Below are 16,427 nucleotides of genomic sequence, written 5' to 3' on the forward strand. Positions count from 1 at the left end.
CGGCTGCTGAATGCGTTCTGATAGATATACCATTCACATATAGCGCTGCAATGGAAAATTAAGACAAATGCTAGGAGCTTTTGGTAATATGGGAAAATACGATTGTCTGTTACATCGAACTCTGTTCTTCGCTAGATTGATCATACTAAGGAACTGGATATCCCCTAAAGAACTGCAGATAGAGGAATGGAAGGAGGGGCTAAAAACCATGAAAGATAAGGAGTTTAGATGGATGAGGAGCAAGCGGGGTCAAAGAGAATGTAGAAAGATTTGGAATATATGGTAGATTTGAATCTAAATTCCGTTTATTTTTTTTTCCTCCTTCTTCCCTTTCTCCTCTCTCTCTCTCTCTCTCTGTCTGTCTCTCTCGGGGCCAGAAGGTGGGGTGGGGGGGTTATTAATAATGAGTATGTATCCTTTTTCGGATACAGACTAGTATAAGTATGGCTATATGGCCTTCTTTTGACTGGTGTTATGTATATTTGAATCGTATACTGTATTTTTGTAAATTTTATATTTAAAAGAAATAAAAACATAAAAAAAAAAAAAAAAAGACAAATGCGCCGGCGGGGTCACATTGTGCGCTGGCAGGGGGTATAGATATATACATATAAATGCACTGGCAGGGGTCATATTTTTATTCATGCGCTGGCGGGGGGTATAGATATATACATATAAATGCGCTGGTGGGGTCATATTTTTATTAATGTGTTGGCAGGGGTCATTTTATTAATGCGCTGGGGGGCTAGATATATAGCGCTTTTTTCCCCCCGCCCAACACTTTTAATATACATATGTCCCCTCACATTGTCCATTTTAAAAACCCTGCTGGGATCCCTGAAAGGCTCCTCAGTACCGGCCATTCAGGGCTCCCAGCGGGGAATTTAAAAATGAAAGTAAATTATACATTGTGTACATCGCAGGGTTGCGGAGCATGCTGCCTGCTCCCCTGCTTAATAACTTCTGATCGGATCGGGTGTCAGAAGTGAGACCAGGTGCGATCAATCCCTCAGACCCTGTACTACAACCCCCATCATGGAACAGGGTCTGTTCCATAATTAGGGTAGTAGTACAAACACTAATGTAGCCTCCCCAGCCACCAGCGGACTCCCGCAGCCGGGGAACTGCTACTTCCATCATAGAAACAAATCTGTTCCATGATGGGAGTAGTAGTAGTCCCGGCTGTGGGAGTCTGTAGGCAGAGGTGTTAAAACGTCCGTACATGACGGATGTTAGAACGGGTCTTAACGGATGACTATGCCTGTTATTTGGACAGACATTATTCAGCCATTAGCATCCGTTAATTCACCAGTTATTAAACGTCCGTTAACAATACATTATAACGGCAGCTTATTAATGGGTGAACTTTTATAGTGTGAAAGCAGACTTACACCAACTCTAAAAAAGGTGGTCCCCTGACCTAATGGACAGGATTAAAAAAAAAATTAATAGCCCTGAATGCTGTTTCTGCAACTATCCATTTTCTTTGTTGACTAAAAGTTTAAGTCCCACTAGGGGACATGACAATGTGATCTTCTAATCACTTGTACAAAGCTTTGGTATATTCAGCAGGCAATTCCTATTGCCCAATGCCTGGGACATGTAGTTCCGGGCAGGTGAATTTTTTCATAGATTTAGCCCTGTATCGGGCTAATGCGGTGTGAGGTGCAGAAGTGGACACAGACTTGCATAGGACGCAAGTCTGCACCTCACACCAGCGCTCGGGGTGTATGGAATGGGCTCCTGACTCGAGCCCGCTCCATACTTGGACCATTCCTGGTGGTCTGGAGGGGTGGAACGCTGGCACATGCGTAGTTGTCCGATCTATTAAAAAATTACATTTTATATCCCGAATGGTAAATGGTGGTAACAAAAAAAAATACCACAGAATACCAATATCACAGAATTGCATTTTTTTTATGTTCATAACATAGCATCCCCAAAAAAAAAAAAAAAGTGTTCAAAAAGTTCGATCAATACCAAAATGGTACCTATAAAAAACAGCATATTACGGCCCCAAAATTAGCCCTTATACAGTCCAGTATACGGAAAAATAAAAAGGTTATTGGGGTCAGGAATTTTTTTTTTTATTAAAAAGTTTCAAAATTTTTATTAAAACATGATGGAAACTAAACAAATTTGGTATTTGTGTAATCAAGACGACCTAAAGTATCAAAATAATATGTAAAGTTTGACCACAAGGTGAATGGCGAAAAAAGAAAACCCCAAAATTTGAATTTTTTTCAATTTCATCTCACAAATTAATTATTTTGTTTCTGAGCATAAAGTATCAGAGCAAAAGTATAATTGGCCCCGCAAAAAACAAGCCTCATATGGGTCTGTAGATGTGTTTACGTACTATTTTAGTTGAAATGATTTTATCTACCAGGACAAGTGGATTTTCTTAAGGGACAAGTAGATTGTGTTCCACTTTAGTCCCTTGGACAAGTAGTTATTTTTACATTTCCACACCCCTGATTAAGTGTACCTATGCATTATTGCTTGTCAGTGTTACATTGAGTGGAAATATACTACATTGTGCCTATGGCATGGACTACTAGGAATACAGCTATGGCAGACCTGGGAGAATTTGTTGGGTCCCCAGCTGCAATGGCAATCACGTTTGTGGGGTCCCAGTGGGCAACAATGCCCAATCCCTTTGTCAAACATCTTCGATGGCAGTTGTTATTGACTGTGACAAATAAGGGGGTTAAACTTAAGATCAAGGTTGTTTCCAATCTTGGCAGGTGCAGCAGATCCCTGCTGTGTATTATAGCCATGGGTCCTGTTGCTGATCGATTGGGCACCGACACGACCCAGTTAGGATGAGCTCTACTTGGGCTAAAATGGACTGGCTTTTTCCAATAACCTTAGTAGTTCTCTTTCTAGAGTGTTCCTAGATTGATAAACTGGATCTTTAGTCTGGAAGTGCTGTACTACAATTATAACATTATTGCAACATCTACATCACTACTGATAGAAGCTTAAAAGGAAAACTGTCAGCCAGTTCACCCACACTAAACCCAGTACACTGGGTTATAGTGTGGGTGAACAGGAGTCCATACATGGGTCACTTTTTTTTAGGCTTTCTTGACGCAGAGTTGTTGTCTGCTAGAGTTTCCTAATTTTGGCCTTCATTTGCGCTCTGAAGGCGGGTCCCCTGCCGGCAGAGTTTCCTTGGGTTCCAGAGGAAGGGGCCTTAGCCCGCCCCCCTTGTTCGCATGCGCTGAAGATTTTACCCAGCTCTCGCATCCTGAGAGCGCTCTGCGCAGTGTAACTGCGCATGCGCCGGTCCCTTGCTACACCCGGAAGTAGCGGGACTTCAGAAAGAGGTACTTCCAGGTGTAGCGAGGGACCGGCGCATGCGCAGTTACACTGTGCAGAGAGTTCTCCCGACGTACAGCTCTAACATCATTAGGACGCGAGAGCTGAGCAAAATCTTCAGCGCATGCAGACAGAGCGCTGCGCTCAAGGGGAAAATGAATATGCAAATAAGAGGGGGGCGGTCCCTTTCTCCGGAACCCAAAGCAAAGCTGCTGGCGGGGGACCCGCCATCAAAGCGCAAGTGAAGGCCAAAATTACAGAACTTTAGCGGACAACAACTCGGCGGCAAGAAAACCTAAATAAGTGACCCGCGTATGGACTCACTCCTGTTTACCCAAACTATAACCCAGTGTATTGGGTTTAGTGTGGGTGAACTGGCTGACAGTTTTCCTTTAAAGAAAAAAAAACATTTGACTACTAAGCCTCTCTTACATTTGATGTAAAATGATCCTTCTCCTACAAGGTCACTAAAGCAATACTGCCACAATACAATCACATTCTTAAGAGGATCTCCACCCAATAAAAGGCCAAATGTACTCATATATAAAATTTTAATACACATATGATAAAAGGGAATGTCCACTTTTTAGCTCAAACCTTTAGTATATGATTACTGAATATTTATCATTTATCACCAGATGTTATATCAAGAAAAAAATGTTAAGTTATTGGAGCTTATTGAAGTTTAAAATACAGTGACCCTCCCTCTCAAATGTATTTATTTTTAAGTGTGTATCACTTTTATCTACTTTGTTGAAGCATTTTTTTTATTTAAAGCAACCCCAGAAAGTGCAGCTTTTCTGACTCACTTGTGAATTATCTTCTGCAGCTTCATTGTGAGTCACATTCTTTTTATATAAAATTTACAAGGCAACCACCCCAACGTGTCGATTGAAAATAAAAAGAAAATTCTATGAAATGCTACTTATTACTATAGATGCAATATCCAAACAAAATCAAAATGGTTAAAAACAGGAAAATTAAAAGGGTTCGTTTACCTGTTATAACACAAACTAGAGAAGGAAGTTTGGATCCATTTGTAATAAATGTATCATAATCTAGGGAAAACAAAACAAACATATGCTCAATAAAATGAATATATTGCTTAATGATATGATTACAAAACCTGTAAGAGAAACCTGGATTTTATATAAAAGAAAAAAAGTATATCATTTTGCTTGTGGCTCTACTCTGATGAAGCTCACACTAAAGAGTGTTTTATTCGTTTTGTTTAATTTTTTTGTGTCGATATACTATGCAGATTTGGATTTTATCAGTCTGTCAGTCAAGTTAATGCATTTGCATATTTTCCACACAAAGCATCTGGATTTAAAACTGCATTGTTTATTCAACAGGCAGCACAAAAAGCAGAAGTCTATTTTAGGCGCACACAGTATTTTGGTTAGTATTTTTTACCTAAGTTCCTGCTGAATGGCCACCTACGGACAACTAGGACTTTTACATGTATGTATGTATTTATTTGTAAAATTAAAGTTCTGTACACTACCGCACCAGAATACCAAAACTTGTGTTAGGAAACACTTTAACACCTTAAAGGAGAACTCAAGCCAAATTAAATTACCTTTATATAGCTGCACATGTTAAAGTTATATAACATATAAAAGTGTAATCTTTGCTAAACACATACAATGCTTCTCTCAGCTTTTCCTCCAGGCAGGAAGTCTAGTAGATCTTATCACACATGATGACTGTCAACTACACTTTGCTGGGTGTTTTACTCAGCTCTCAAGAGTGCTCAGGGTCTGATTGTCCCTGATTGGCTGAGACTCACACACCTCCCTCATCTATATTCCCTGCTTCTCTAACCATGTAACCTGCTCAGCTCTCTAAAGACAGCCTGTCCTGCAGCTCACACAAGAAACAAGCACAGGGGCTGATGGCCTGTAGTTTCCTGTTAGGTCTCTGCACAAACCAGGAAGTACCTGGATTTTCAAAGGCTGTTTATGGGGGTTCGATTTTGAAACAATTCAACTGGGATGCCCTGTGGAGTCATGTTGAGCATGTATCAATAAAAAAAACGTATTTATGATATTTTTACCACTTTTGGCTGCATATCCCTTTTGGACACAATAAATTTCATTTTTTGCTGTGTTTTTTTCCTTTCTTCTTGCCTTTTAAGAGACATAACTCCATGATTTTCCACAGAGCCATATGAGGGCTTTTTTTTGTGCAATCGATTAATTGTACTTGTTATGACACCTTTCATTTTACCATAAAATGTACAGCACAACCAAAAAATATTTGTGTAGTAAAAATAAACCACAATTTTGCAAATTTATTTGGGGGCGTGGGTTTGTTTTTACCAAGTGCACTGTTTAAAAGAATAATAATAATAATAAATAAATAAATAAATAAAAATTGGGTTTTAAATTGTCCTATTCTGACCCCCTAGAACTTAATTTTTCCATAGGTGTGGCTGTATTAGGCCAAGTTTCCACTTGTTTTTTTTCTGGCAGTTTTTGGAAAACTGCCACTACAGTTTTTGAGCCAAAGCCAGAAGTGTATTCAAAAAGGAACAGGACATATAAAGGACGGACTTATACTTCTCCTCCCTTATGGATCCACTTTTGACTTTGGCTCAAAAACTGCAGTGGTAGTTTTCCAAAAAACTGCCAGAAAAAAATAAATAAATAAACAGGTGGAAACTTAGCCTAAGGGCAATTTTTTGCACCATGTTCAGTAAACATTATCGGTACCACTTTTGCATATATACGACTTTGATTAACTTTTTATTCCATTTTTTTTCTGGGATGTGAGTTGACCAAAAAATCTGCAATTTTGGACTTTATTTTTTCACGTTTATGCCATTCACTGTACGTAATCATTACCATTATATTTTAATATTCAGAGAATTATGTATGCAGGTGATCCGACAAGCCCAATAACTGCTTTAGATGCTGTGATCAGTATTAAACATGGCATCTGAAAGGTTAATGGCAGGCATCAGTGTAATCACTCATGTCAGCCATTAGCAATGAGGTCTCAGTTGCACAGAGACACAGGCAACTGCTACATGAACAAGACAGGATTTTTTTCACCCAAAAAAAATATATAAATAATTTTTAACCAGTGCACATTACAAATAAACATATCATGCTATTACCTACATTATATTAAAAAAAATAAATAAAAAAAAAATAAAAGGCTATGGGAGGGGGTGTGGCGGCTGTCACGCCGCCTCCGATAGACTTGCATTGAGGGGGCGTAACATGACATTGTGAGGGGGCAGGGCTATGACGTCACAAGCTCCCGGAGTTCCAAATGCTTAGCAGTGGAGTACCCCTTTAAGGACCAGACCAATTTTATTTTTGCATTTTTGTTTCCTCCTCGCCTTCTAAAAATCATCACTTTTATATTTTCATCTACAGGTGAGTATGACAGCTTGTCTTTTGCAAGAACAGTTGTCCTTTGTAATGACATCATTCATTTTACCATAAAATGTATGGCGCAACCAAAACAAAAATACTATTTGTGTGGCAAATTTGAAAAGACAACAGGAATTTAGCAAATTTTGGAAGGTATCGTTTTCATGCCATACAATTTATGGCAAAAATGACATGTGTTCTTTATTCTGTGGGTCAATATGATTAAAATGATGCCCATGATTACATACTTTTGTATTATTGTACAGCGTAAAAAATAATCTCAACTATTTAACCAAATTAGTACGACCTATAACTTTTTCATTTTTTTGTATAAGTGGCGGTATGAGGGCAAATTTTTCGTGCCATGATCTGTACTTTTTATTGATAACACATTTGCATATATAAAACTTTTAACACATTTATTAATTTTTTTGGGAATATGATGCGATCAAGAAAAAAAAAGCAGCAATTTTTGACTTATCTTTACGTTTACGCCGTTCACCATACGCGATAATTAACATTATATTTTAATAGTTCAGACATTTACCCACGTGGTGATACCAAATAGGTTTATTAAATTTTTTTTTCCCTTACGCTTTTTGGGGGTAAAATAGGAAAAACGGACGTTTTACCTTTTTATTAAGGAAGGAATTTTTCACTTTTTGATTTTTTTTTTTTATTATACACTATAATAGTCCCCATAGGGGACTATTTATTGCAATCACTTGATTGCTAATACTGTTCAGTGCTATGCATAGGACATAGCACTGATCAGTGTTATCGGTCGCCAGAGGCCGCCATTACAGATGATGGGATCACCACGGCAGCGCTGCGGGTGATCCGATCATCCATATTAAGTGCTGCACTGCCACGATTTGTATTGATCACGGCATCTGAGGGGTTAATGGCGGACATCGGCGCGATCGCTGATGTCCACCATTACCAGCGTGTCCCCAGCTGCTGGTAGCAGCCGGGACCTGCCACGCATGATGATAGCAACAGTCCGCTGCTCGCGGTCATGTTCATGGCATAAATGTACGTCATGGTGAGTTAAGCACCACCGCACCATGATGAACATTTACATCCGATATGGTTAAGGGGTTAAAGAAGTATGAATATGGTTCTTTTGTATAGGCATTTTCTTTTTCTACTAAGAAAACTGCAGGTTTTTTAAAGGACATTTTCTGATACAGTTTTAAAAAGTTGTATATGTTTGAGTTTTTTGTTTTTGTTTTTTTAGACATCTGGATAAGCTTTTAGAGCATGCTAAAAAGCCTTTTGATCTCCATGGATAAAATGACATATGCTGCATTTTATAAAAAGAAGAAAATAGCGCTGACTACAAAAAATCCACAATAAATCTAAATAAATGCAATGATCCACTATCTAGTAAGGCTAGGTTCAAGTCTGCACTTACTATTTTACATTTTTTTTCTTTCTATCTCAGAACTAAAATCTCGATATGTAACAGTGCTGGGTCCCCCAATCTTTATATTGCTATAATACCAATAAGTAGTAACAAATACTGATATCCACGAGTGAGTGCACATAAAATAATACCTAATATAACACATACAGGCATGGCCATAAATGTTGGATCCCCTCAAATTTTTCTAGAAAATTAAGTATTTCTCACAGAAAAGGATTGCAGTAACACATGTTTTGCTATACACATGTTTATTCCCTTTTTTGTGTAATGGAACTAAAGCAAAAAAGGGAGGGGGAAAAAAATAAAGCAAATTGGACATAATGTTAGGTGTCTAGCACCTTTATTTTATTTTTTTATAACACTTTAAATTTAGCACACTAGTCAAAATTTTTCTCAAAGGGAGGTGGCGTGGCCTCACTGTGGAGGTCTCTGCCCCCTCCCTCAGTATGATGTCTGCTCACATCTCCACCTTCATTAGCAAAACTACAACTCCCAGCTTGTCCTCACAGACAGTAGCAGGACACAAGATGACAGTGGGAGGATTTTTCCTCCAGGTGTGAGCCCTGCACTCACAGCTGTCAATCAAGGAAGTGTGTCCATGACATAGGTGATGATGCATGGACACAGCAGGACTAGTATATGTCCAGGCGGGGCGGGGGGGGGGGCAGTTTGACTGGCTTTTTCAGCATGAAATACAGAAAATTTTCTAATGAAAGCAATTGCAAAACCCATTGGTTTTGCATGCTTTACAACATATCAAAAGTTTTTCTGGCAGGAGACCCAAGAGGATCCCACTGTTGAGACATAAAAATGCAAAACTACATTTTGCCAAAATGAACTTAAGTAAGCCAAAAAGTCTTGTGGACAGATGAGACCAAGATAGAGCTTTTTGGTAAAGCACATCATTCTACTGTTTACCGAAAATGGAATGAGGCCTACAAAGAAAAGAACACAGTACCTACAGTGAAATATGGTGGAGCTTCAATGATGTTTTGGGGTTGCTTTGCTGCCTCTGGCACTGGGTGCCTTGAATATGTGCAAGGCATCATGAAATCTGAAGATTACCAACGGATTTTGGGTAGCACTGTACAGCCCAGTGTCAGAAAGCTGGGTTTGCGTCCGAGATCTTGGGCCTTCACGCAGGACAATGACCCCAAACATATGGCAAAAAAGCACTGGAGAGTTCTGAAGTGGCCAGCAATGAGTCCAGATCTTAATCCCATTGAACACTTGTTGAGAGATCTTAAAATTGCTGTTGGGAAAAAGGCGTCCTTCCAATAAGAGAGACCTGGAGCAGTTTGCAAAGAGAGAGTGGTCTAACATTCCGGCTGAGAGGTGTAAGAAGCTTATTGATGGTTATAGGAAGCGACTGACTTCAGTTATTTTTTTCCAAAGGGTGTGCAACCAAATATTAAGTTAAGGGTACCAATAATTTTGTCCAGTCCATTTTTGGAGTTTGGTGTGACATTTTGCTTTTTTATTCTCCTTTTTTGGTTTAGTTCCAATACACACAAAGGGAATAAACATGTGGATAGCAAAATATGTGTTACCGCAATCCTTTTCTGTGAGAAATACTATTTTCTTGAAAAATTTCAGGGGTGCCAACATTTACGGCCACGACTATATGTCTCCTGAACTTGCAGCACATTCAAGAACAAGTCAGGAAAATAAAGTTTCCACATAAAATTCTATTTCATGGCTTTGCCACATCTGGGACTGTAGCGAAGATGATAGAACAAGGATCATACAGAACATTGCATACATACCTTGCAATGCACTTAACAAAACACTGAAGTCTTCATCCTCTGTATAAAAAAAAAAAAAAAAAAAAAAAAAGGAGCATTGAAATACTTTACACCAAAAGATACATTACAGCATGGCAGTTTTCTCTTGTATTCAGCAAAGTCCTTATTTTTGTACAGATGTCTATCTTTGACTGCAGTGAAGACAAGATCACTTGTGAATTCTTGGGAACAGTCAAGTTGCAGCTTAAATCACATTATTACTGCAATTTTAACAGTTTGATGGCCACAATATGTCACTGTGGGGTCCAAACTCGTCAGTGCTCTTAGAAAAACGAAGAAAAACAGGCAATATTGACAATTTACTATTCACCCATGAGTAATAAAATGGTGGTGGGGGGGGGGGGGGGAAGCAACAATATACCTGTCCAGCTTGTACTACTGATCAGTATAGCAGGTCTTTCCTCCATGTATGTAACAATGCCAGTCGCCAGGTTTTTCTCTGTGAATGCAGATCTTTCTATGTGGGCATCTGTAGATTCTAAGCTGAGAAAAAAAAAAAAAATAGTAAAAAAGAAAACTGCTCATTGGGTCCTTTAAATGCCAAACGAAAGGGATTACGTCTTTTACATGACAGATTTTTTTTCTTGCATAATACCATTAAGGTTTTTTTTTCATGGTTTTATGCAAAATGTTATCCCCTATGGTATAAACAAAGTTATTACATAAATTTAGGTGCACTACTGTGGTAGATGTAAACAGTGACACATGGCTAACCCTCAACACTGATGTTAAAATTGAGACATTAGCCAGTATATCCTCATATGAAGGACATACCTGAGCCGCAGGCTCGGATAAGGCTGTCATAGGTGTTGTGTTCTTACACAATCCAACAAGGGGAGCACCTTCTCATGGATGTGCAATGGAAGGTGTCCATCAAGGCATCCATTGGATGTATCATTTTTTTCCCCCATATTTGTTAGCATCTTGTGCAAAACAGCTTATCAGGTTTATAGACAAGCTAAGGAAGGACACATCTATATGTACTGCTGCATTTAGCCTACAGGAGGTTTGTGTAATAACTAATATATACATATTTGCCAAAAAAAAAGTTGGTGGTATTTGACTGTCTGATTTGCTCTTAACAAGGTGGAGATTTATCAAAACCTGTAAAGAGAAAAAGCTCCCATAGCAACCAGATTGCTTCTGAATTGTTAAAAATGCGTCTGAAAAAACAAAGAAGCAATCTGAATGGTTTGATATGTGAAAAGGACACCTTTTATATATATATAGAAAGTGTTACGTACCTAGCTTTGAAAGGCACATAGTCCGCTGCAAGCTTCATGAACAGCCGATGCTGAAGCTCCACTGGCGTCTCTTTAAATATGGATGGTGGTTTATCATACAGGGTGATAGCTCTGCAACAGTAAGGAAATGCATTTAATTTGGGTTATCACAAAATACCTAATTGGGCTTAGGAGTCCAGTGGTAAGAATCCCTGATCGTCATCCTTCCTTGTATGTATGCAGAGACAGCTGTGAATCAGTACATAGGAGCGAACCCCCCCACACACACACGACTCCTAAGTCTAGAACAAGCAAAGGATTAAATTAATAAAATTACTAGGACATAAATATTAGATCAGCGTGGGTCTAGCTTCTGGCACCCCTGCCGGTCAGGTGTTTGACGTGGCTTAAAAGGGTACTCCGCCCCTTGCATCTTATGCTTGGATAGGGGAGAAGATGTCAGATCCCGGGGTCAGAGCAAACTTGCTCTGTGCGTAATGACCGGCGATACTGGGGCACGAGCATCATGACGCCTTGGCCCGCCCCCGCAATACAAGTCTATGGGAGGGAGCGTGGCGGCCATCACGCCCCCTCCCATAGACATGTATTGAGGGAGAGGGCCGTGACGTCACGAGGGAGCGGAGCCTTGACGTCACGAAGCTCCAGGCCCTGTATGGTCGGTCATTACACACGGAGAGTTTGGTCTGTGCAGTAAAGATAGCGGGGCGAGCAGCGGAGATCCCGGGGGTCCCCAGCGGCAGGACCCCGTGATCTGACATCTTATCCCCTATCCTTTGGATAGGGGATAAGATGCTAGGGGCGGAGTATCCCTTTAAGAACTGGAAGCACTACAATGTTTACATCTGCTACAAGTTCATAAATAGTTGCAAACACTACCCTGTTTGTAGCAACCAAGAAAGGTATTAGAGCATTGTGTTGTTCACTTGAATCACTGCTACAAATAGGACACTGTTTGCAACTACCAATGGACTTGTAATGGATGTAAACATTAAAAGGGGTACTCCGCCCCAAGACATCTTATCCCCTATCCAAAAAGGATATAAGGGATAAGATAACTGATCGCGGGGATCCCGCTGCTGGAACCCCCCGAAATCTCCCTGCAGCACCCTATATGAACACCGGCTGTGGCCCCGGAGGTTCGTGACTTCACAGCCACAGACCATCGTGCCATCACGCCACACCCCCCTCCCATAGCCTTGCATTGAGAGGGAGGGTGTGATGTCACAGGGGAGGGGCCGTGGCCGTGACATCACGAGCCTCCAGCACGATCAGACATCTTATCTCCTATCCTTTGGATAGGGGATAAGATGTCTAGGAGTGGAGTACCCCTTTAAAGAGGCTGTAGTTCTCAAGCCACTTCAAAGAGCTGGGGTGCTGTTCTCATTTTATAATATACTATAAGGTCACCTCGGTGACCCAAAAATACCCAGTTTTCCCATATACCAAAATAAATTGTGCTCAATTCTTTATTAATATACGCGAGTTTAAAATAAAGTGCTGTCTATATAGGTCCGATTACATTTGTCTGTATTTGCACTTAGCCACCTGGCCTCGGACTTTTTTTGCTTAAGTTGTATGCCGTGTCTGCAGTACAGTTAACAGCAGCAACACGGCCCATACCATAGACTTGCACTGAGAGTGTGTGATGTCACGGGGGGCATGGCATGACGTCACAACCCCCACCGCCTACACCCAGTGTTCTTAACGAACACCGGGTGCTGCACAGAGATCGCAGGGGTCCTTTGGATAGGGGATAAGATGTCTAGGGGCAGAGTACCCCTTTACAGCTTCGTTTTTGGTCTCTATTGTAGTTTGCCTAACAATCAAACAATGGCATCACATCAAATGTCATGCTGTAACAAATTAAATGTAGTCTTACTTTATTCTCCAGTTATGCAGCAAGTCTTCCTTCATGGCATTTGTTACACAGAAATTATAATGTGATACTCGGCCAAATAATTTTTCATACCTACGAAAAGGAAATTCTTCAATAAGCAAATGTTAAAAGAAGAAGCCTGTAAATTACAAGATACACAGGTACTCAGTATATGGGATAAGTGTCTGATCGCAGGGGTGTCAGTGGACTGAAAAACCCCTAAGGGTAGCGTCACTTGTGCTGTATTTTACTGCAGCTGATTATGCTACCCACTGATTTTAATGGGTAGAAAAATACATAGTAGCAAATACAAAGCAGAATATGGCAAGTGTGACCCTGCCCTAAATCTATATTTATGGAATAACTAATTCTTGACAAAAAAAAAACTGCCATGACTATACATTGGCTTTTCTTCCTCCCTTATAAAACCATTTCAGTATATACATTATACTGAGGTAAATAAGCACCAGGGCTCCGTATACATCAGTACTAGTCTCCACCCAGTAACCTGTTACTTTCAATAATACATTTAGCAGTCTGCTGAGTTATTCTTTTAATCAAAAACATCTGAAGCTGACAAACCTATCAGAAATCTGTCATAACTGTCAATAGAAGCCATGACCATAGCTTCCAAAGGATCTGTCAGCTTCATATGCAATCCAAAATAAGGGTATCATATCAGATCCACAGGTCTGTACTCTAAAAAGTTAAAATGACACAACAAATTGGCTAATTTGGCTAATATGAGAACTGAAAGAAGACACTTGCCTTTATATAGTTATGAATCTGGTGTATTCAGAAACCCACCACCCCCAAAAAAAGTGTCCGCCACATTCAGGTGGAGAATAAATAAAGAGACGTGTGTTCAAATGTGAATTCAAAACAGTTCCTGCTTAAAGGGGTACTCCAGATGTCTGATCGCAGGGCTCCTGTCACTGGGGACCCCCACAATCTCTCATGCAGCACCCGCCTGTCTCAGCTGCATGAAGTGATGATCGCTCCGTGTCTGAAGCCTCACGACCATGGTGCAAGAGTATCGTGACATCACGACTCCGCCCCCTTGTGACATTACGCCCCGCCCCCTCAATGCAAGCCTATGGGAGGGGCGTGACGAGGTTGTGAGGCTTCAGACACGGAGCGATCATAGCTTCGTGCAGCTGAGACAGGTGGGTGCTGCATGAGAGATTGCGGGGGTCCCCAGCGGCGGTACCCCCGGGTTAAGATGTCTTAGGGCCGGAGTACCCCTTTAAAAATATAACAGCCTGGCTACTAACACGAAGGCAGGATCCTTCTTTAATTTAAAATGTAAAAACATACAAACCATTTTGCAACGCGTACAACTGGATGTCCAGGTCCATTTGTCAGGCTCATGATAGAGTACCCATAGTTGTGCCAGTCTATTATCAGTTGGCATCTTCTCAGAAGACAAAAAATCCAGGTTACTGCTATGGCAGGTAAACCTGGAGGATTCTACCTTAAAGACAGGAACAAAGTTCTCAGATTTTACCAATAGAAACAAGTAGAGTGAATGATATACAAACAATGGTACCTATCCAGTAAATTCTAGAAGTCTGCTCTGAAATATAAGTGTGCCCAAGCAATAGACTGGTAACAGTATGTACATTACTGAGCTTTAGCTATCAGCTGAAACCTGTAGGAAACATGGTAGCTAGTGCTCAAATCTACTACAGTGCCTCCACAGGGCAAATTCAGCATTACAGAGTTCTGAGCCAAATCATTGAGGGAGATTGATGAAAATATGTGAAGAGTGGTGCAGTTGCTCATAGCAACCAGACTGCTTCTCTTAATTTTTTAGAGGCTTCTAAGAAATGCTTGTTGTAGCTACTCTTAGCTATGGTTAAAAAGGTATTCCCACCTACAATATTTATCCCCTATTTACAGGATAGAGGAGGAGTGTCTGATCACAGGGTTCCGACCACAGTCACAGCAGTCAGACCCCCATGATCAGACACTTCTCTCCTGTCCTGAGAATAATGGATAAGTGTTATAGCCTGGAACACCCCTTTAACCCCTTAAGGACTCAGCCCATTTGGACCTTAACCCCTTCAGGACCAAGCCCATTTTGGCCTTAAGGACCAGAGCGTTTTTTGCACATCTGACCACTGTCACTTTAAACATTAATAACTCTGGAATGCTTTTAGTTATCATTCTGATTCCGAGATTGTTTTTTCGTGACATATTCTACTTTAACGTAGTGGTAACATTTTTTGGTAACTTGCATCCTTTCCTTGTGAAAAATCCTAAAATTTGATGAAAAATTTGAAAATTTTGCATTTTTCTAACTTTGAAGCTCTCTGCTTGTAAGGAAAATGTATATTACAAATTAAAAAAAAAATTATTCACATAAACAATATGTCTACTTTATGTTTGCATCATAAAAGTGACGAGTTTTTACTTTTGGAAGACACCAGAGGGCTTCAAAGTTCAGCAGCAATTTTCCAATTTTTCACAAAATTTTCAAACTCACTATTTTTCAGGGACCAGTTCAGGTTTGAAGTGGATTTGAAGGGTCTTCTTATTAGAAATACCCCACAAAAGACCCCATTATAAAAACTGCACCCCCGAAAGTATTCAAAATGACATTCAGTCATCATTTTAACCCTTTAGGTGTTTCACAGGAATAGAAGCAAAGTGAAGGAGAAAATTCACAATCTTCATTTTTTACACTCGCATGTTCTTGTAGACCCAATTTTTAAATTTTTACAAGGGGTAAAAGGAGAAAATGTATACTTATATTTGTAGCCCAATTTCTCTTGAGTAATCACATACCTCATATGTCTATGTAAAGTGTTCGGCGGCCGCAGTAGAGGGCTCAGAAGGGAAAGAGCGACAAGGGGATTTTGGAGAGTACGTTTTTCTGAAATGGTTTTTGGGGGGCATGTTGCATTTAGGAAGCCCCTATGGTGCCAGAACAGCAAAAATCCCCCACATGGCATACCATTTTGGAAACTAGACCCCTTGAGGTACGTAACAAGGAATAAAGTGAGCCTTAATACCCCACAGGTGTTTCACGACTTTTGCATATGTAAAAAAAAAAATATTTTTTTTCACTAAAATGTGTGTTTCCCCCCAAATTTCACATTTTTCCAAGGGTTAATAGCAGGAAATACCCCCCAATATTTGTAACCCCTTCTCTTCTGAGTATGGAGGTACCCCATAAGTTGACCTGAAGTGCACTATGGGCGAACTACAATGCTCAGAAGAGAAGGAGTCATATTTGGCTTTTTGAGAGCAAATTTTGCTCGGGGGGCATGTCGCATTTAGGAAGCCCCTATGGTGCCAGAACAGCAAAAAATACCCACATGGCATACCATTTTGGAAACTAGACCCCTTGAGGAATGT

The 16,427-nt window shown here is 40.2% G+C and overlaps 2 protein-coding genes across 6 annotated transcripts in view; one reads left to right on the forward strand and one right to left on the reverse strand.

Annotated features, from left to right (window-relative positions):
• Window positions 1-16,427, reverse strand: part of ALG1 (ALG1 chitobiosyldiphosphodolichol beta-mannosyltransferase) — a 47,919-nt gene that overhangs the window by 11,980 nt on the left and 19,512 nt on the right. For 3 of the 5 annotated variants that reach the window (XR_008847365.1, XM_056537057.1, XM_056537060.1), the window contains exons 4-9: window positions 14,386-14,534; window positions 13,068-13,157; window positions 11,189-11,299; window positions 10,306-10,427; window positions 9,906-9,944; window positions 4,323-4,382 (exon numbers count right to left, since the gene is read on the reverse strand). Coding sequence is in view for 4 of the 5 variants with exons in the window: in XM_056537057.1 (XP_056393032.1) it covers window positions 4,323-4,382; window positions 9,906-9,944; window positions 10,306-10,427; window positions 11,189-11,299; window positions 13,068-13,157; window positions 14,386-14,534 (571 nt within the window). In the remaining variant the exon portion in view is untranslated. Of the gene's footprint in view, window positions 1-4,322; window positions 4,383-9,905; window positions 9,945-10,305; window positions 10,428-11,188; window positions 11,300-13,067; window positions 13,158-14,385; window positions 14,539-16,427 lie in introns of all 5 variants that reach the window. The other 2 variants (XM_056537061.1, XM_056537058.1) reach the window with 2 other exon arrangements.
• The window catches only part of C8H16orf89 (chromosome 8 C16orf89 homolog), a 152,192-nt gene continuing 140,329 nt past the window's right edge, over window positions 4,565-16,427 (forward strand). Inside the window, exon 1 of the mRNA XM_056537065.1 lies at window positions 4,565-4,725. The gene's annotated coding sequence lies outside the window, so the exon portion shown is untranslated. The remainder of the gene's footprint in view (window positions 4,726-16,427) is intronic.

This window comes from Hyla sarda, chromosome 8, assembly GCF_029499605.1.
Source record: "Hyla sarda isolate aHylSar1 chromosome 8, aHylSar1.hap1, whole genome shotgun sequence".
Classification (NCBI taxonomy): Eukaryota; Metazoa; Chordata; class Amphibia; order Anura; family Hylidae; genus Hyla; species Hyla sarda.